Source organism: Prionailurus viverrinus, chromosome D1 (assembly GCF_022837055.1).
Source record: "Prionailurus viverrinus isolate Anna chromosome D1, UM_Priviv_1.0, whole genome shotgun sequence".
Taxonomy (NCBI): domain Eukaryota; kingdom Metazoa; phylum Chordata; class Mammalia; order Carnivora; family Felidae; genus Prionailurus; species Prionailurus viverrinus.
In genome coordinates this window covers 89546233-89567715 of record NC_062570.1, presented here as the reverse complement: position 1 = coordinate 89567715, position 21483 = coordinate 89546233, and the positions used below count along the sequence as shown (strand labels likewise).

The window sequence follows — 21483 nt, the reverse complement described above, 5'->3', positions numbered from 1 at the left end:
GGGTGGGAGACCATGGCCAAGAAAACGTTTGGAGGGGTAGGGAGTGGTGGGTTCTCAAAGGCCTGTGGGCCATGACAGAGCATTTGGGCTTTGTTCCAAACGCAGTGGGAGCCAACATGAACATTTTAAGTAAGGAACTGGTATGCTATATAGTAAAACCTTGGACTGTGAGTGTTGTGCAAAACAAGCAAGCATTTCTAATAAATTTTGACTTGAGAAACGAGCCATGACTTGCAATATGAGTAGTATGTGATGCCAAATGTCACATGATCACAGCTGAGCCAATGGCTCTTCTGTCTCTTCTCTCGCTGTGGGATGGTGGGCGATCATCTCCTGTGCTTGGATGCTCGGTCTCAGGCCGTGGTGTTTGGCAGAAATCAGGGATTTTTCAGAACATTGGAAGGTGCCCACAACTGGCACGGGTGTATTTTTTGTCACTTCGAAGCACCCGTGGACAGTCCTTTGCTTTTCCATACAAGAGTAAGCTCAGGAATGCTTTGCCTCATTCTAGGTCCGGCTGCCTGCAGATAGAGACCCGTTCCTCTGCTCCCTTATTGCCAGTTACATTAAATACGGTGTATGACAAGCATTTATTAATACTGTACTGTAGTCAACATCGGTCAGTGATAGTGGAAGTCGTCCCACACAACAACCCTCCTTTCTTGTCTCCCTCACACCAGCCATGAAGGTTTTCAAAGGCAAGTGCAGGTTAATTTGTTTATTTTTTCTCCATATCTTGTCCATACTGGGCACCTGCAGGTAGCAGCCGTGCTGCATGCCTTTTCATGGCTGAGTAATATTCCACGGTCTGAGTACCATCGTATCCTGCACCACATTTTATTTACTCACTGATCTCCTGATGGACACTTGGGTTGTTTCCACCTTTTGACTCCGGGGAATAATGCTGCAATGAACATTGGCCTACACGCATCTGTTTTGAGTCTCTGTTTTTGATTTTTTGGGAAGGTAGGTGGGAGTAGAATCGCTGGGCCTCAGTGATATTTCGATGTTTGCCTTTGAAGGACCCGCCACCCTGGTTTCCACTGCACCCACCTTACCTTCCCACCAGCAGCACACGAGGGTTCCAGTCCCTCGACATCTTTGCCACCTCTTATTATTTTTCTTTTTTGTAGCCACCCTGGTACTGTGAGCTGGTATCTCTTCATGGTTTTATTTTGCATTTCCTCAGTGACTTGTGATGTCAACCATCTTCTTATGAGCTTATTGGCCATTTGTTTATCTTCTTTGGAGAAATACGTCTTCATGCTACTTGCCTGTTTGTCTTTCTGAGGTGGAATCGTAGGAGTTCTTTATGTATGTTTGATACGAAGCCCTTATCAAATCTTTCATTTGCAAATCTTTTCCCCCATTTTGTAGGCTGTCTTTTTACTTTCTTGACATGTCCTTTGTTGCAGAAAATTTATTAATTGTGATAAAGCCCCATCTATCTGTTTTTTCTCTGTTGTTCATGTTTAAGGGTCGTATTTAAGGACTCGTTGCCAAATAACGATGGAGATTTGCCTTTGTGTTTTCTCCTGTTCTTTCTCATTTTTAACCAGTATGTTCTCATCTGCATTTTCTTTTATTTAAGTTATTTTTTTAATGTTTATTTAGTTTAGAGAGAGAGCGAGCAAGCAGGGGAGGGGCAGAGAGAGGGGGAGACACAGAATCCGAAGCAGGCTTCAGGCACCAAGCTGTCAGCACAGAGCCTGACGTGGGGCTTGAACCCACAAACCGTGAGATCATGACCTGAGCCGAAGTTGGACACTTAACTGACTGAGCCACCCAGGCGCCCCTTGTCTACACTTTAGAAGTCATTCACTTCATCCAGCCAACATCAGAAACGTGGGAAGCCGAGTATCTCTCCCGGTGTCTGTCCTGGTGGGGCCCGCAAACTAGTGGGGGAAACAAAACCTCACTAGTGACATTACAGTAATCTCTACCAATCACTCCCAAATGCCATCGTGAGGACCTTTGCTGGCTGGCCAGAGTTTGTGGGGGGAAAATTAGAAAATTTTTCAAAAAGCTAAATTTATTCCATGTCAGGAACCATCTCTTATTATGCAAGTGGTTCCTTGCTATGATGCTAGAATGTTCTTATGACCTGAGGCTGACAGGAGATGGTGAGAGTTTCTCTGGATGTTTCTACCTGGCAGGTTAAGGATGATCAACTCAGCGTCAGGCTTCCAAATTTAGGAGGGGAAAACAGAAAACTAAACTGTGAAATTCGAGAGGTCAGAAGCCACCACAGATCCTAGTGTTGGTTTATGTGGGCCTGCAAAGCATGTTGGGGGATCCTTGCCCAGGGTTTTCAGGGACGACTTCACAGAGAAGCCAGATTCGCTTTCTCCCTCAAATATCTGACCTATTTCTTCTTCAGTCATCGTCTTTGTGCAAAATTTTTAGAAACTGAGAGTGGATGAGAAAAAAAGAGCCAATCAAAACTCAGTCTGTTTTTTAGGCTGGGTTCCTCTGGGCAGCCTCCAACCGAGTCCTCTTATAGATTTTACCAGATGGTTTTTCTTTTTCATTTACTTAAGGTATGTTTTAAAAAAGAAAGAAAGACAGAAGTTCTACCCAGAAATACTTTTCTCTCTCTCTCTCTCTCTCTCTCTCTCTTTCTCTCTCTCTCTCCCTCTCTCTCATGGGAAAGAACGCTCAGTTGTATTTGGGGACTGAATGAAGTTTTGCCAATGAGTTCACCCTGGTAAAACATTGAAATTCTCCCAGACATACTAATTAAGATACTTTTTGTCTTTTTTGTTGGTGTTAGCTTTGAAGATACGATAAAAATGGCATGCTGCAAAATCGAGGAGCCAAGTTTGGAGGAAATGACATGGTCTCTGCTTGGCAATTAGCCTTGAACTTGAATGGCCTCGTCTACAGAGTAGTCTCCAAACTTTTTTGATGGCCCAAATGTCTGGGCTATGCTCTACAGGTGTTCAGTTGAGTGGTTCCTCCTGGAGTTGTGCAGTGTACAACCTATGTAGCTGTAAGCAGTAGCCGGATGCACCCCAGCAAAAATAGAAATGGGCATAGACACTCAAGAAATGTAAACTTGTTTATATTATTTTTGTGTATTCGCACAGATTATATGCTGATAAAACATCAGTTCTTAGCTTTTTTTTTTTTTTAAGGAATAAAAATGAATAATACTTCTAACACAATTTCATCTGTGCCCCGGTGGATGGTTTTGAACACCCTTCAGGTCAGGCCACCCCACTTTGGAGACACTGGCCTAGGAAGAGTCCCCACGGCCTTCTCTATCGTTCAGGCAGGATGATGCATTTATAGGGCAAGGTTGCATCGTCCCGGTAGAGCCCTCATGGGTCTTACCCCTTCCTACCAGAACCCCTGTGCTCAGCTGCCGGTTTCCATTTCAGAGTACACGGTCATTAATGAGGCCTGCCCGGGAGCCGAGTGGAATATCATGTGTCGGGAGTGCTGTGAATACGATCAGATCGAATGCGTCTGCCCTGGAAAGAAGGAGGTAGTGGGCTACACCATCCCTTGCTGCAGGAACGAGGAGAATGAGTGCGACTCCTGCCTCATTCACCCAGGTGAGCATGGAATGCGAGACCTCAGGCTGCCTTCGGCTTTCCTGAGGTCGTGAATGGGAAGAGGCTTAACATCCTGGCCGACAGATACCAGGAGGCTGTGATGCCGCGACGTGAAAAGTGGCATGATTCGGCCCTGTTCTAACTTCAGGCCAGGGAAGTGGAGGAATTAGAACCCTCTTCACCGCTAACATGGGAAAGCTGTGAATTCATCCACTTTTTCGGTCATTTAATGAAAGACTCAGCAGCTCCTATGGACCCTAGCAGATACTGGGAATACAATGATGTTTTTTTTAAAAAAAAGACATATTCCCTGCATTCCCAGAGCTTGTAGCCTGGTGGGGGCGATGGACGAGTAAACAGGCAGCTACAGTACACAGCGTGGGGAGTGCTGTGATGATAGAGAAGCACCAGGTGCCATGGGAGCGGAGATGGCGACGGAGGGTGGTGGTGGAGCTTACTGGAGGAGGTGATAGGTGTGCCGAAGGTGGAAGCAGCAAACTGAACGGGGTGGAGGGGGTGTGGTAGAGAGCTCAAGCCGTAGCCGAGAGCATGTGCTAAGTCCCTGTGGCAAGAGAAAGCATGGGGTTTGGGAATTGCGTGTTCCTGGTCTAGCCAAAGGAAGCTGTGTGTTTGTGTGTGTGTGTGTGTGTGTGGGAGAGAGAGAGAGAGAGAGAGAGAGAGAGAGAGATGAGAAACATGAAGAGTGATAAACAGACAAAGAGAAAAGATTCTAAGAGAGCTATCTGAGGGTCCAAGCCCCGATAGGCTTTGCACGTTGTGCTTTGACTTTAGGCTATATCCTGAAGAAATTTTAGCAACATTGGAGATCTTTGAGTAAAGACGTGAAACATGATTTTCTCTTTGGCTGAGGTATGGAGAAGGATTAGAGGAAGGGCAGGCCAGGAGGCGGGGGGGGGGGGGGGGGGGGTGGGCGGGGGGGGAGTAACGGAGACCTTAATGAATGCCGAAGCCTTGCAGATGGAGAGAGGTGGCGGGATTTCAGAGCAACGCGAGGGAGTGGAATTGACAACAGTTTGGGATTGGCTGGATGGGGAAGGGAAGGGAAAGTCAAGGATGATGCTCTGGCTCTGAGCTGGACATTTAGGAGGGGGTCCCAGTAATATAAGAGCATCTGAAGGTGAGACGGGACCTTCCCAGGCCACCGTGTACCATTCTTTGCCTTCTTCCAAGCCACTGTATCCCCAGCACTGAGGGGACAGTGATTGTCGTTTTTCACTGCAGTGCCTGTCTGCCCAGAGGCCTGTGAACACCCCGAGCCTCAGACTGAAGATGTTTCCAATATGATTAGCAAGCCACCGAACAATTTCTAGGCGCTTTCCTGTCTGCTCCCTGGCGCGTCTGGCTTTTCCCAGTGGCGTCTTACCTTTTCCCTCGTAGGCCAGATCAAAAGGAAGATGTAGAGAGTTTCCAACACGCTTTCCTCGGGCTGAAGACCGAAAGGATGTCAAAAGTGCGTTTGGGGAATTTCTCTCGTTTCTGCTTTTCCCCCCTCTTTGACAAACACCCAGACTGACGCACGTAACTACCAGGAAGTTTCTTTTGTGGGAAGCTATAGAAGTGGAAAGAAGATGGGGCTCAAGTAAACAAGTGATATTTCTAAACTGTCTTCCTTCTTAGAAGAGAGCAATGCTGAGTTTGGAAATTCGAGTGACCTCTGTATAGCCTTTGTCCATTTGATCTAGAAAAGAAACCAACGGCCCCAATTTTCTGATGGTTAGTGTGGTTTGGAGGGAAATACTTGAGTAATGCTTCCAGATTTTCTAAGGAAATTTTGAGAACGAAACCAGGGTCTCTCAACCCGGCATCCTTGGTAGTGGCATCAGTCTTTGGACGATTTTCAGTATTTCCAAAAGCCTGGTGGTCACTGTTGGGGTGAGGGCGGGGCTTTGATTTTATGGTAAGTAAGAGAACTTCATAAGTGGTGCTTTGTGCTTCCTGCTACATTGTAGAGACGGCAGTCAACAACCTGTCTCAGCCGTACCAACATCTTCCTGTTACGTCACACACGAGGCACCCGGTGTCGTGCCCTTGAGGAATGCTAGGAATGATCTTTGGACCTAAGCGGTGACCAGCTGGTTGTTCCTGAAAGGGCAGGTTACATAAAGGCTTGTTTTCTTTTTCTCATTTTCAGAATAGTGAGTTGATGCCCTAGCAGTTCCTACTGGTGATCAAAGAAACGTGTGCATGGTGTGTGTCAGTGTGAAATTGTGAACTTAGGTGCTTCTGCTTATGTGGTTTAATCCATTTCAGTCACGATTCAGTTTCATGCATACATCCCCCTATCTCAGGACACTGGGGGGGGCCCCCTCCGTGTCCATCTGTGTTCTTCTGACACGACCACTCTAGTGTTTGAGATCTTACTTGATTTCAGGCCCTTCTTGTGTATTTTCTGCCCCAGATCTGGAATCAGCCATCCCTCCAAGGAATTCTGGGCTTGACGCCATAATCTGGGCTCCAAACATGTTCTTGTTCCTGGACTGTCCTTGTACTAGGCTATCATTTATTTGTTTAAAGTGGATGGGGCTAGGAAATACGTATTTTTAAACAAAGAGAAAAAGGAGTTTATGCCGGTCGTCAAGTGCAAATGTAATATTCTGAGGTGGTTTAATTAACTTTGCTAATTTTATATTTGCGTGTCTTTTCTGTCATGGTGAAGACAGTTTCTTAATGGTATTAACCTAATCACTTATTGGCTTTATCTTATAGCATAATATCATTGTACAAAATAGCAATAGCACTTTTTTTTTTTTTTTTGCGATAGCACCATTAATACTAACAAGGCCACTGATTACAGTTTTTATTGACCTTAGGCTACATCCCCCTAAATATAGTCGTTCTTTCGTCTGTGGTGTTACACCACGTACTTGATATATAGGCAGGTTTTTTGTTTCCATCTGTGTTCTGTATTTGACAACAGGAGCAAATGCACATTTGTATATACATTTATATATCTCTCCCCTGGCACAAAAGACAGCCTACGATAAACACCGCTAACTACCTTGCTTTTTGTTTTCCTCTTAACACCATATGCTGGAGATCACTCACTGACCGGATGGATAAAGCCACTTTTTTTTTCCATTTCTTTTTACGGTTGCATGTAACTGCATTGTGTGGACTCCTGTAGTTTACGAGTATTTGGGTTGTTTCCAGCCTTTTGCTATTATAAATAATACTACAGCGAAGAGCCTTAGACATACATCACTTAGCATTTTGCAGTGTTCTTTAGGGTAGGTTCCTGGAAGAGAGGTTGCTGAGTCAAAGAGAGTTGCCTATGTCACGTTGCCGGCCTTTGTATCGTCCCCCGTGCACTCGGCATTCTCAGCAGCCGGGTATGAGGGTGCTGTTTTCCCAAAGCCTTGCGACACAAATCATTGTGGATTTTTGCCAGTCTCAAAGGTGAGAGATGGGATCGCAGCACAGCTTTAGAATCTCTATTCTTTTCCTCATTATGGTAGACAACCATCTCCTCTGGTGGCAGTGGTTACAGGCATCCACACCCAGGCACATGGTGGTGGGGATGTCAGTAGTGATGTCCCACGGTGTCCCGCAGCACTCGGGCCCTCCCTGGATCGAGTGTGCCGTGTATTTTTGTGTGGCTTGAGGCTAGGTAGCTCTGAACTCAGTCCTCTGGCTTTTCTGGCAATGCCGTGAGCTACTTAGTGTCTTTGCATCATCGCCTTGCTCATCTTGATCACGTGGCCGTTTTTTGTGCCTTGCACCCAAAGGCCTTGAAGTTACTGTGCCCAGAGAGAGAGTTGGTGGGGTAGTTAGGGGCAGACTCGGAGTCCGTTTGCCTCCTCAGTGGCAGAGTGGATAGGGAACCAAAGCGGGGAAAGTGACACATGGGTGAAGATGGCCTTTGGAAAGCACGGTGACTCCCCTGGGACCCGGTTGTGGGCCACATGACCCACTGGGATTTGATGAATCATATCAGCAGCTCTTCTTCTCTGGTGGGAGGAAGCACTAGGACAGGGAAGCCGCATCAGGGTGGTGTGCAAAGAGAGGACTACAAGTGCACACTACGGGCGGATGAAAACCCAGTTTCAGCCCAGATCACAGAGGTGTGCTATCAGCTCAAGGAAACGCTGGTCGTCTCCAATGGTTGAGAAACCTGGATTAGCAGTTCATCTCTCCATCCACTCACCCGTCCCTCCCTCCATCCGTCCATCCCGTCCACTTGTTCATTCATTCAAATAGTACTTCTTGAACACTTGCTATGTTCCAGATATCACATTAAGTGCTGGGAATATATTGTTGAACAAGATGCAGTACCTGACCTCAGTCCGTCGTAGGCAAACAGGCAGGCAGTTAAACATTGAGCAGGTTATGTGCAGTGGTAGGCTAAGCCACGTTCAGGGATGGGAGTGCAGAGTAAGAATTATAGTTCATATTTGGGGGGTATGTACTATGTGCCGAGTCCTTTATATGTCTGTGTTCGTTTAATTTTTAAAATAACCCTTATGGGCAGGTACAGTTTTTAACCCCCTGTTTTACAGACGATAACATGAGGGCACGGAGAGCTTCAGCAGTTTGCTCAGGGAAACACAGCCGGAGAACTTAGCTCTCCATTTTGATAAGTGGGATCGAATTATCTCTATCTTTCATCACTGCCCCCCTCCCCTCAAGAGACTGTGTTTTAAAAATGACCCTTAACTGGGAGCTGCTCAACCTTCTGGTGTGGCCTGCTGGTGGGGGCAGGGCGACACGTTCTGGGGTGAGCCCCTTATTAGGCGTTGAGGTTGTTTCCCTGGCATACTTGGGTTATGGAAGGATATGGCATAGAAGACTATTTAACAGAACAGGAAGATACTATCTATTATTAACTGAAAAACTAAGTTACAAAAACAGAATGTACAGTCTATGACTCAAGCTTAATTTTAAGAAAATGTGTTTTTGTATATACACAGAGAGGGTGTGTTACCAATCGTTGCTCCTGGGTGATGGACCGTTAGGTGTTTTTAATTTAATTCTCTTTGCCTGTCTGAATTTTCTAAATATTCCACAACATGGACATAATACTTTTAGAAAGAGAAATAAATATGCTACGTTGATAGACAGATTCTAGCTTTTACTAGAAGTAGTTTCATGTTACTTCAAAACGTCAGCCACTAACTTGGAAGATGGTTCAGACCACCCCCCCACCCCCCCCTTGGACTCCTCGCTGTGGATTCTGGTGACTCTGGCATTTTCCTAGGAATGAGTATCTTTTCCCAAGGGCTCAGGCACCTTTCTAGGCCCAGAGGCCTTCATCTGAGATGGGGCCCTGAGAAGTACGGCGTCTCTCTCCTGCTGTCCATTAGAGCCCGTAAGTGCTTTTTTTTTTTTAATTTTTTTAAATGTTTATTCATTTTTGAGAAAGAGAGAGGGAGACAGAGTGCAAGCGGGGGAGGCACAGAGAGAGAGGGAGGCACAGAATCTGAAGCGGACTCCAGGCTCTGAGCTGTCGGCGCAGAGCCCGACGCGGGGCTCAAACTCAACGAACTGTGAGATCGTGACCCGAGCCGAAGCCGGACGCTCAACCGACTGAGCCACCCAGGCGCCCCAGAACCCATAAGCGCCTAATCTAACATCCTTCTGCTGGGGAATTTTCCAGGCTGTACCATCTTTGAAAACTGCAAGGCCTGCCGGAACGGCTCGTGGGGGGGCACGCTGGACGACTTCTACGTGAAGGGCATCTACTGCGCAGAGTGCCGGGCGGGCTGGTACGGAGGAGACTGCATGCGTGAGTAGACCCCGACGCGGCCCCCTCCCTGTGCATGCTGTGTTCACGTGGCAGCTTGCAACACACTAAGGTTTGTCTGTTGGAATCTGAGTTCTGGAAAGCTGCGGCCAGAGGGCTTTCTAGGTAAGCCTATAAAAAAACAACAACAACAAAGGCGTGTTTCCATCTGCTGGGTGTGGATGGTGGACATCTGTTTAGAATTGGCGACCAGGGGTTTATATCTGCTCTTAAATCTTCTCCTTTCTCCTAAATGAAGCCAAGACATTCTGCACCCAGCACGCCTCGTGTCTGTTAACACAGAAGCAGTTGTGTGTTAGCCGTGGTCAGCAACCGGTGAATGAGGCTTCAACCATGCTGAGTTCTGTAGTGCATTTTAAATATCAAGTTCTATTGGTGAATTTCTTGAATCCTGAGTTAAATTCCTGGCACCCACGCCAAATTGTCGGCATGCCGCTTCTCCCAGGGAAGGGATTCTTTCTGGGTTTGACTTCGTCTCTAAGAATTACTTAATCTTGGGGCGCCTGGGTGGCGCAGTCGGTTAAGCGTCCGACTTCAGCCAGGTCACGATCTCGCGGTCCGTGGGTTCGAGCCCCGCATCGGGCTCTGGGCTGATGGCCCAGAACCTGGAGCCTGCTTCCGATTCTGTGTCTCCCTCTCTCTCTGCCCCTCCCCCGTTCATGCTCTGTCTCTCTCTGTCCCAAAAATAAATAAAAAACGTTGAAAAAAAAATTTAAAAAAAAAAAAAAAAAAAAAGAATTACTTAATCTTTATTAGGGTTCCCCTCTGAGTTTCAATAAGCCCTTGAAAACGGAGGGGAAATCTAACCTCTCAGTTTAAAACTCCCCTCCGCAGTGCCCTGACAGTGACTGTCCCTCTGAGAGTCTGGAGCCACAGACTGTTATCTTGTTAAGCCTCTGTTACATGCTCCCTATTTGTGTTTTGTTTTTAGATGTTTATTTTTGAGAGAGAGGGAGCCAGAGCGTGAGTGGGGGAGGGGCAGAAAGAGAAGGAGACACAGAGTCCGAAGCAGGCTCCAGGCTCCGAGCGGTCAGCACAGAGCCTGACGCGGGGCTCCAACTCACAAACTGCAAGATCATGACCTGAACTGAAGTCGGACGCCCAACCGACTGAGCCACCCGGGCGCCCCGACATGCTCCCTATTTGAGTCAGAAACAGGATGACTTGACAGTCCGAGCGAATTTACTGTTATGAATGATAGTCCCAGTTTGCAGAGATAAGTATAGAGTATTGTTGCTTTTTTTGCCTGACCCCACCTGCAGCAAAATGCCATGAGTTTCGAGAGTCTAAGGCAAAGGATTCGCTGTGTGGTCTGCAGCTGAGGGACTCCGCTCTATCTGGAGGAGATTTGGTGTATTAGGATTTTCGGATGAACCTGGATGTTAAATTATCCAGAATACAGATAAATTTATTTTACGTATTTATTTTTAAATTTTTTTTTTTTTTTTTTTTTTTGAGAGAGAGAGAGAGAGAGCATGAGCAAGGGAGGGGCAGAGAGAGAGGGAGACAGAGAATCTGAAGCAGGCTCTGCACTATCACTGCAAAGCCCAACGTGGGTGGGGCTCGAACTCACGAACCCTGAGATCAGGACCTTAACCAAAGTCAGAGGCTCAACCAACTGAGCCACTGGGGCACCCCCAGAATACAGATACTTTTAAAAGTGCTGGGTTTTGGTTGCAGATTTAAAAACTTCAATGTCATTTTAGGTGGGTTCTAGGGGGATTAGCTGTGGGATTTAACCCTGGTCTGCCTTTGGCCGCTGTTCTCTGAGGATGGTGTAGCATAAAGGTCAAGACTACAAGCTCTGGAATGACGCAGACCTGTAATTTTGCCAGTCACTAGCACCGTGGCCTTTGCCAAGTCGCTTAACCTTGCTAAGCTCAGTTTCCTTTTCTTTACGGTGGGAGTAATGCTACCTCCTGGGGTTAGTTCAAGAATTCATAATGCATATGAAGCACTTAATGCTTTGTCTGGTACATAGTAAAAGCTCAACAAATACATAAATACATTATTGTTCTATATGCTCCTTAATTGCCAAGCTGGTAGGTGGCCCAGAAATAAAAACTACTTTCAATAAAAGGGTTTTTTAAAAAAAATTTTAATGTTTATTTATTTCTGAGACAGAGAGAGACAGAGCATGAGTGGGGGAGGGGCAGAGAGAGAGGGAGACACAGAATCCGAATCAGGTTCCAGGCTCTGAGCTGTCAGGACAGACCCCGATGCGGGGGCTCGAACTCACAAACTGTGAGATCATGACCTAAGCCGAAGTTGGACACTCAACCGATTGAGCCACCCAGGCGCCCTCAATAAAAGTTTAAGAAAGAAGAGATATGGGGCGCCTGGGTGGCTTGGTCGGTTAAGCGTCCGACTTTGGCTCAGGTCATGATCTCATGGTCCGTGAGTTCGAGCCCCGCGTCGGGCTTGGTGCTGACAGCTCAGAGCCTGGAGCCTGTTTCGGATTCTGTGACTCCGTCTCTCTGCCCCTCCCCTGTTCATGCTCTGTCTCTCTCTGTCTCAAAAATAAATAAACGTTAAAAAAAAAAAAAAGAAAAAAAAAAGAAAGAAGAGATATAATGTACATGGTTAGATTTCACATTGACCTTTGGAGTAATGAGACAACTTTGGGGTTTTCTCCCCTTTGGATATGGGAAGTTGCTCTTTTTCTTTGTGGGTGAATAGAGAAGTGGTATGAGATGGGGTGGAGCCATCTGCCGGAGTCGGCTCACATATGACCTTAGAGGCAGGGAAAGTAGGTAAAGAGTTTAGATGTTTTTATATTTTATTTTATTTTATTTTGTTTTATTTTATTTTATTATTTTATTTAATTTTAATTTTATTTCATTTTATTAACAAAATTTTTTTAATGTGTATTTATTTGAGAGAGAGGCAGAGACAGGAAGTAAGTGGGTTAGGGGCAGAGAGAGAGGGAGACACAGAATCTGAAGCAGGCTCCAGGCTCCGAGCCGTCAGCGCAGAGCCTGACGCAGGGCTCGAGCTCACGAGCTGTGAGATCATGACCTGAGCTGAAGTGGGTCACTCAACTGACTGAGCCACCCAGGCACCCCTTTAACTTGATTTTATTTTAGACAGTACACCCAAGTGGGGGAAAGGAGCAGAGGGAGAGAGAGAGAATCTTAAGCAGGCTCCACACTCAGTGTGGAGCTTGACCTGGTACTTAATCCCACCATCCTGGAATCAAGAGTTGGATGCCCAACTGACTGAGTCGCCCAGGTGCCCCAAGAGTTTAGATGTTATTCTAAGAGCAATGGGAAGCCAAGAAAAATCTGTGAACCAGGTATGGCTAAGTGCTCTGAGAACATAGATAAAAGGACAATTAATCCCAGGGAGTCAGGGACAGGGGAGGTAATGGTTGAGCTATGCCTTTGTTCACCTGTGGGTAAAACAGGAAGGTGCCTAGGTCTGTGTGATTCTAGACCCCTTGTTATTTTTTTTATTTTAATTTTTTTAATGTTTATTTATTTTTGAGAAAGAGAAAGAGACAGAGCGTGAGTAGGAGAGGGGCAGAGGGAGGGAGACACAGGATCTGAAGCAGACTCCAGGCTCTGAGCTGTCAGCACAGAGCCCATTGTGGGGCTTGAACCCTTGAACTAAGAGATCATGACCTGACCCGAAGTCGGATGCTTAACTGACTGAGCCACGCAGGTGCCCCTAGGCCCCTTTTTCTTTTCTTTTTTTAAGTTTATTTATTTTAGAGAGAGAAAGAGAGAGAGAGAGAGATTGAGCACGAGTGGGGGAGGGACAGAGAGAGAGACAGAGACAGAGAGAGAGATAATCCCAAGCAGGCTCTGCACTGTCAGCATACAGCCTGATGCCGGGCTCCATCTCTCAAACCGTGAGATCATGACCTGAGCTGAAATCAAGAGTTGGACACTTAACCGACTGAGCCCCCCAAGTGCCCCTAGACCCCTCATCCTTAAGCACAGTGCCATCCTACCTCTGCTGGCAAGGCCCCATCGGACAGCTCTGTTTCCGCTGAGAAGTGGGAAGTGAAGTCCTGCCGACAGCAGAGTGCACGTGCACCTGCGACTGGGCATTTACCGAAGGTTTGGGACAGCCGCAGGAGGACTAAGGAAAGGCACCAGCTGGTGGCAAAGTAAAGCTTGTCCAAGCAGACTAAGGACCCCGCTGTAGCTGGATCCCCTGTGTAGGTGGTACAGTCCACACGGTTGGGCAGTGCTCGGGCAGCAGGGCAGCAGAGGGGAATAAAACCAGTCATCTGGCGGGTCCACGCATTGGCTAAGACAGGATGGTCCAGATTGGGGACCACATGAAACCGGAAAGAGGCTGGAGAAAGGGCAGTGACCAGAGGTGTCAGTGAGGTGGAAAAGCAGGTGCAGTGTCAATAGAGTAGCGGAACGTGTAGGAGGGAGGGTACTGTGATCATAGAGCAGAATTTCCAAGTGGAAGCTTCCAGGAGTAGTGGTGATAAGGTGTTCATCTATATTAGTCATTTGTGTGTGTGTGTGTGTGTGTGTGTGTGTGTGTGTGTAACAAACCATCTCAAAAGGACAAATGTTTATGTTCCTTTGTCATGCGTCTGTGGGTTGGCTGAGGTTCAACTGATTTCAGCGGGGTTGGCTTGGGTTGCGCTCCAGCTTCAGGGCTCAGCCCCAAAGGAGCAGCAGCTACTTGGGACGTCATCTGCTCAGGGTGGGTTGCAAAAACACTAGAGGCCGCGCCAAACACACAGGCACATTTAAGGCCTCCGCTCCCATCACATCCACTAACTTCCCCAAAAAAGTCACACGGCCAAGCCCCCGATCAGTCAAGTAGGGAAGTGTATACCATCCCAAGGAGGAGAGGTACAATTATTTCCTAAATGGTTCTCCAGTCCCTCCGTATAAATAAGTGAGCTCGTTTAGGGACAGGACAGGGAAAGAGAAGAATATTTGGATACAGGAGAGTGCTAAAGCAAGTAGTAACAAGACAGAAGGAGAGCAGTTGCCCAAAGAAATCCTGTGCGTGAGCCTTTCCAAATAACACCTATTGGTTGAGTCTTGGCTTTAGCCTCAGTATAAAAGTTGGCTGTATATGGAATCTGACTGGTTGGATAGTGAGAGTGCCCATGTGTAGGATCAAGGGTTTCTTGAGGATAGCAGATAACAGGGCAACTGGTCATGAACCCTAGGAAAGAGAGCGGAGAGCATCATTCGTTAATCTACCCATCCATTCAAAAAAGATTTCTTTTTAATGTTTATTTATTTTAGAGAGAGAGAGAGCGTGAGCAGAGCAGAGCAGAGAAGGGACAGAGAGAGAGGGAGACATGGAATCAGAAGCAGGCTCCAGTCTCTGAGCTGTCAGCCCAGAGCCCAACGTGGGGCTTGAACTCACAAAACCCAAGATCATAAGCTGAGTCCAAGTTGGACACTCAACCGACTGAGCCACCCAGGCACCCCCCAAAATATTTCTTTAAAAAAATTTTTTTATTACATTTATTTATTTTTGAAAGAGCGAGACAGAGCAGGGGAGGGGCAGAGAGAGAAGAGAGACACAGAATCCGAAGCAGGCCCCAGGCTCTGAGCAAGCATTCAGCACAGAGCCTGACGCAGGGCTCAGACCCACGAACCATGAGATCATGACCTGAGCCGAAGTCACTCAACTGACTGAGCCACCCAGGGGCCCCCTAAAAATATTTCTTAAATAGATGCTCCTAGGTCCTGGACATACAATGGCAAGACATATATGGTCCCTGTAATTTTGGATCTTGCAATATAGAGAGGAGAGACCAAAAAAAAAAAAAAAAATTGGAATGTGGTCAGGCTATGAAACAAACAGAATAATGGCCAGATTCCTATCTCATTCTGTGTTGGTTCGGTTATGCTTGTTCAATTTCATTATGCTTGTTCTGAAAGCCTCTTTTCACACATTGTATGTTGTTTGATCAGAGTCATAAGCATTTATGAAGCATTTCTTATGGGTCGGTCACCAGGGAGAACAATGAGCCCTCAATGAGTTTACAATCCAACTTATGGAAACAGGGCTTGACTGTGAGAAGACTAGGTTCTTATCACCTGCACCTCATACTGGCATAAAATAAATGTGAAGGGAATTCAAAGGAGGAAGTAATTCATTTCGCTGTTTGCTGAGCGCTTGCCTACTGCTGGGCACTATGCTGCCTGCCTGTATAAAGAAGGAGCTGAACGCTTGGTGCCCTGTTCCTGGCTGGAGCAATGCAAGCATTTGCCCAGTAGATGGCACCCAAGTGATCCTTTCAGGTTGTTTAATTCAGAAGGAGGGCTTCCTGCTGAGTAAGATCTGTGGAGCCCTGGCATTTTTTCCTGAGTGCCATATAGAACCTTGGAAACAGAAGAGACAGGCAAGTGCCACAAAGGATCAGAATATTTTATATTTGAATTATAGAGCATTCAGTATTGAGCAGATGCTATAGCACCTTTATTTGCTCACTGTCCTTGACAATATTCTTAATAATTGGTATGACAGTCTTAAAACCCGTTAGGTGATTGATTCATTCATAACAATTGACAGATTATATTAACCAAGTTCATAGGAGAAGGGCCTGAGGTCAGTGAGCCCAGGAGAGGACTTTCTTCACATCCTCTTGCCTGCGGAAGATTGGTTTAGTAAGCTCAGAGTATTCCAGGCTTCAGAAAGGAGCTGATTCTTTCTTCCTTCCTCCAACTTTTTATTTTGAAAAATTTTATATTCATGGAGAGCTGAAAGAATAGTACGTTCGTATGCCCTTCACCTGGATCCACCAATGATCATTTTCTCACATCTGACTTTCTCTTTTACAGCACTATGAATGCATGAATTTAAATTTTTTCCATGTTTTGCAATGTTATCATCATTTTTCTTTCTGATGCTCAAATTGTCCCAGAATTGACCTTTCAAGCCAACTCTATAGCATTATTCTCTAGGCACTTCCTTGCTTTCCTTCTGCCCGCCCCTCAACCAGATGTTTCAAGTTCACCTTGATTGTTTATGTCCAAGTCCTGGCGCCAGCCATTTCTCCACGAATCCTGGTTCCTTTTGTAGGGAGTGGTTATTATGAACTGTGAGCTGGACGGTGGCTAAAAAGGCACTGATATCTCAAGTCAACATTAAGGCGTCCTCCCAAGGCTTCATAAACTGGAAAGTTGACTTCTTAAGTGGAACCACTTCATTGTACTTCAGAGTGGAATTTGTTTGTTTGTTTAATTTACTTACTTTTATTTTGTTTTAATTTTTTTAATATTTGTTTTTGAGAGAGAGAGTCAGAGTGTGAGTGGGGAGGGACAGAGAGGGAGAATCAGAAGCACGGAGCCCTACACGGGGCTCACACTCATGAACTACGAGATCATGACCTGAGCCAAAGTCAGATGCTTAACTGACTGAGCCACCCAGGTGCCCCAGAGTGGAGCTTATTTAACGTGGCCCTCAGGCTGAGTTCTTTAGCCACCAAATGAGATGAGCAATGAGAGGGCAGAAGAGCCACCCAGGATGCCATACCTTCAGCTCACATTGCAGTGACCCAGACTTTCAGGCTATGGAGAATCTAGGGGATGGAAGGTTAGGAAGTCAACCCAGATGAGAGAGGATTTATGAGGAGAGATTATGGACCCTTAATACATTTTATCTTCTTAGCCATATTTTGGATAGAACAGAGGAACTGGCCACGAGCCATGCCTAAAAACATGGGCTAGAATATGAGACAGGAGGACGATTTGTGTAGCCTTGTTCTTGAGCCATAGTGTGGAATGATCAAGAGCAAATTTTGAGAGAGAGAGCGCGAGCAAGAAGGCTCACAAATCTATGTGCTACTGATATATGGAGCTGTCTTCCTAGGGAACCATAGAATCACCAAGGAGGAGTCCCTGAAAACTGCCTCATCTTGTTCTGGACTCATGTGTCCTGAAACTTCCAGGAAAGGAAAGATGCCCATGTGGATCCAAACTGGGAACTGTATTCTGTGGTGGTTACCAACTGGGCTTGGAACTAGTAGGACCTGGATTTGAATCTCTCCTCCCTCTGTGACTTGGGGCAAAGTGACTCAATCTTTGTAAATCTGTTTCCTCATTTACAAAATGGGATCATAATAGTGGGCGCTTTGTGGATTTTTGTGAGGGAGGGTTAAATGAAGCACTATCTGTAAATCCCTTAATATGAAGCCTGAGTCATAGTAAATGCTCAATAAATGGTGGTTGCCATTCTTATCATTACTAAGCAAGAGACAGCAAGAGAGCTCTTGTTTTTCTTTTTTTTTCTTTTGTTTGGGAAAGAAATGAATGTAGGGCCAGAGAGCAAAAATAGTAAAGTAGAATTCCCTAAGGAACAAGAAAATATATACCAGGCATGAGGAGGTAATCTTCCCAGAACAAGTATTATATGGTAAGTAGTATTTTACATCTCATATAAAATTATATGAAAGTTATATATATATAGTATATATATGTATACTATATATATATTTATATATATAGTATATATGTATACTATATATATATATTTATATATATAGTATATATATATACTATATATATATTTATATATATAGTATATATATATACTATATATATATATATTTATATATATACTATATATATTTATATGTAACATATTTTATATTGCTAAAGCTGTGACTGCAGGGAATTCATGTCTGAACCTTTGAAGAGGATTTTATTTTATTTTATTAAAAAAATTTTTTTTAACGTTTATTTATTTTTGAGACAGAGAGAGACAGAGCATGAACGGGGGAGGGTCAGAGAGAGGGAGACACAGAATCTGAAATAGGCTCCAGGCTCTGAGCTGTCAGCACAGAGCCTGACGCGGGGCTCGAACTCACGGACCTCGAGATCATGACCTGAGCCGAAGTCGGCCACTTAACCGACTGAGCCACCCAGGCACCCCTGAAGAGGATTTTATATTGTCAAAGAACTCATCAATCATTGCTCAGTTTCTGGCGAAGGTGTAGGAGGACATGAAAAAGGCCTTCCTTCCTGCTCAAATAGCAAGAAATCACTTGATAAACCAAAGAAAATCCACAGTTTTCTTTAAAGCTGTCAAGTATCCGTGAACACAAAATCTAAAAGAATCTAAACTCCAGAGGAATAAGTTCTTCCTGGGTAGGCGGGTCATCCAGGATACCTTAGACCAGGGCTAGCTTTGAGGCTGAGGGCAAGGCAGGTGAAAGAGGTGGGGCGGGGGGGGGGGGCGGCTAGCCAGACTTGTGATGAACCTGTGGGCCAGCCTGCTGAACTTGTATCTAAAGGAGACCCCAAAGTAAAGGCAATTCAAGTATTTTCTTAAATGAAATTGCGCCGAGCAAGCAGAGTCTCGGGCAAGACTGCAAAGCAGAAGATCTCGGGATGCTGGAGTTTTGCAACTTCAAAAACTTGGTGATTTCAAAGTCTCAAAAGCTCACAGTTTCCCAGTCTTACAATTATGGAGGTGGAGGAAGCTGAGTGGGGGAGGTTCAGGGGGAGTGTTGAAAATCAAAGACAGACTTTTTTTTAGGTTTCTGGTGCTTCAATTTCAAGATCCCTCTAGAAGAATCATATATCCCATCCTGCTTCATACTAGTTTAATTTCTGATTGGTTCCAAATGATCAGCCCCTCATCTTCCCTGCCTAATAGAGGAAAGGATATTACCAGTCAAAAGAAAAATATGTATTTTCTATTGTGAAGAAGCAAGAGAATATAGCCTTCAGTGTAGAGAAAAAAATCAGTCAAAAAAAACAGACCATGCATGATCAAATACTGGAATTTTCGGTTAAGGAATCAAAAAAAACCACTTTTTAATAGGGGCACCCAGCGGGCTTAGTTGGTAGTAAAGCACACAACTCTTGATCTCAGGGTCATGAGTTTAAGCCCCATGTTGGGCGTAGAGCTTACATAAAAATAAATAAATAAATGAAATAAAATAACTTTAAATATACTAAAGGTTCCACAGGAAAGAAGAGATGAGAAATTTCAGGATATATTTGGAAAGTGTTAAAAAGAAATTTCATAACCGAAAACCAGTCTACACACACACACACACACACACACACACACACACACTACTGTATTCATTGGAGGGGATTAACAGTTGATTGGTCACAATGAAGAAAGGATTGGGGAACTTAAACACATATTTAATAGAAATCAGCCAAACTAAAGCACAGAGAAATCCTTTTTTTTTTTTTTTTTTATTCAGCAGTTGAAGTTCTCTGTGCTACCCAAGCCCAGATCCTCTCTTTTGAGTTGGATTGGCAGATTCAATCTCTACTATTTTTGCAAAGATCCTGATGACTTTGGGGAGGACAGACTTTCTACAGCAAAGTGGCAGACACTGTTCTTGCTGGCCAGTTGTTTCAACTAAGTGGACAGACTGCTTAGTACAAAGATGAGGGGCTTTCAGAATGGTTTGATTGGGCGGGGAGATGTTTGAGTTTATCTGGTACAGTCATTCATTCAGTTAACAATTATTTGGACACCTACTCCATGCATATAAAGGTGTGAACAAGACAGAAAAGGCCCCTGCTCTCACAGAACTGTGTCATGGCGGGGGGGGGGGGGGGAGGCAAACAAATAAACCGTCACTCTAATGTATCAAATTAGTTGAGATTATAGGCCAAATCATAAGGTGAGCCATGGAGTTATTCCTAGACATCTGACAGTTCCTGATTAAGATCTGAGCCCCTGATAAAAGCCATCTTTTGGCACTTATTATGAACCAGGCATTGTTCTAAGTGCCTTCATGTCCTAAGCCATCATTCCTCATCAAAGCTGTTTTATAGGTGAGGACACTGAGGCACAGGGAGGTTAAGTAACTTCCCCATTGTCATGTAGCTTGTAAGTAGCAGAGGGAAGATGCCAATTCAGAAGCCAGGCCCCAGAGCCCAGTCTCTCACCCTCTATCCTAAATCATTTCTTGTGGGAGGCACTTGAGGTCCTCACTCCGAGTTCCTGGGCAGGGGCCTAGCAGGTCATGGTAGGATGATACAAGTCACGTGAAAGGTGTGACCTCCCCCCCCAGCTCCTGGCCTGGAACGTGGGTCGTCCCCATGTCATCATCCAGGCATTTCTTCTGCCATCAGTTTCTGGGTTCCTGGGTCTAAGTGGGTTTAGGGATGTAGCCAATGCTGTAAGGAGGCCCTTAGGAGCCTTGGAGCAGGCTGGGGCATCCCCAGCGAGTCTTGCGCCAAAATAGCGTCTCAGATCCAGACAAGACTCGAGAAATAACACGATTAGTTGCCGTTTATTGAGCATTTTACCTATCGGGTACTATGCTAAATGCTTTACAAAATGATCTATCTTGTTTAATCCTTACAACAAATAAGAAAACAACAACATGGTGGAAGGAACATTCTCCTTTCCAAATGAGGAAGTCTTGGCCTTGAGAATCTGGAGAACTTGTCTGGAGTCACACAGCTAGTAAAAGGCTGAGCGGAAGTGGACCCAGCCTGACTTCACGACTGCCCCTTAATCATTTTGAGTCTTGCCCTGGAGTCCTCTCAGAAGGAGGGAAGAAAATGCAAATGTCTCTGTCTGAATGCTTGCTTTCTTTACTCCTTTCTGCACCCCCCCCCCCACTCCCAAGAGGAAAGATTTAAGAAACAAAACAAACACAGCAAAACCCCAACCATGTCTCAGAAGCTTGTTGTGTCTGTCTCTTGCTCCTCCTTCCCCACCCTCCATGCTGGAGATAGCAAGACTTTTGTCTGAGTGCTGTGGTGTTCATTTTTGTTGGGAACCTTCCAGCTCTCTTGCCAGTTTAGAAATTAATGGAGATTTCCCTTCGGCTCTGCAGCAGTAGGGTCTCTCCAGCTAACTCTCCTATTTTGGCTCATAGCAACAGAGAAGGGTCGGGGGGTGGCGGGGTTGGAGAGGAGTCCAGGATTTGAGAGCCCAGGGGACAGTGTGGCTTCGCTGGCAAACACCCCTACACGCATACACACACGCCCCACTTCCCCCTGCAACAAGACATCGTCGGGGAATCTGAGCACGTTTCCGGGCCCACTGCCTGCTCTGGTCTTTCAGACTCAGGACCACCTGCTTGGTTGGCCAGCAGTGCCTCCTTGGCGGGAACACTCAGCTGTGTTCACTGTTCTGCTCTAGACAGAGAGGTGCACTGAGTCTGCCCTGCACCCAGGCCCGCCAGTTCCCGGGGAGGAGGCAAGAGTGGAAAGGGAGCTGAAGGAGCCCCTTGGGGTGGGCAGG

At 45.7% G+C, this 21483-nt stretch overlaps 1 protein-coding gene across 2 annotated transcripts in view; it reads left to right on the top strand.

Annotated features, from left to right (window-relative positions):
* The window catches only part of PAMR1 (peptidase domain containing associated with muscle regeneration 1), a 159471-nt gene that overhangs the window by 100613 nt on the left and 37375 nt on the right, over positions 1–21483 (top strand). For both annotated transcript variants that reach the window (XM_047878822.1, XM_047878821.1), the window contains 2 exons: positions 3384–3560; positions 9175–9303. In XM_047878822.1, the coding sequence (XP_047734778.1) occupies positions 3431–3560; positions 9175–9303 (259 nt within the window). In that variant the 5' untranslated portion in view covers positions 3384–3430. The remainder of the gene's footprint in view (positions 1–3383; positions 3561–9174; positions 9304–21483) is intronic.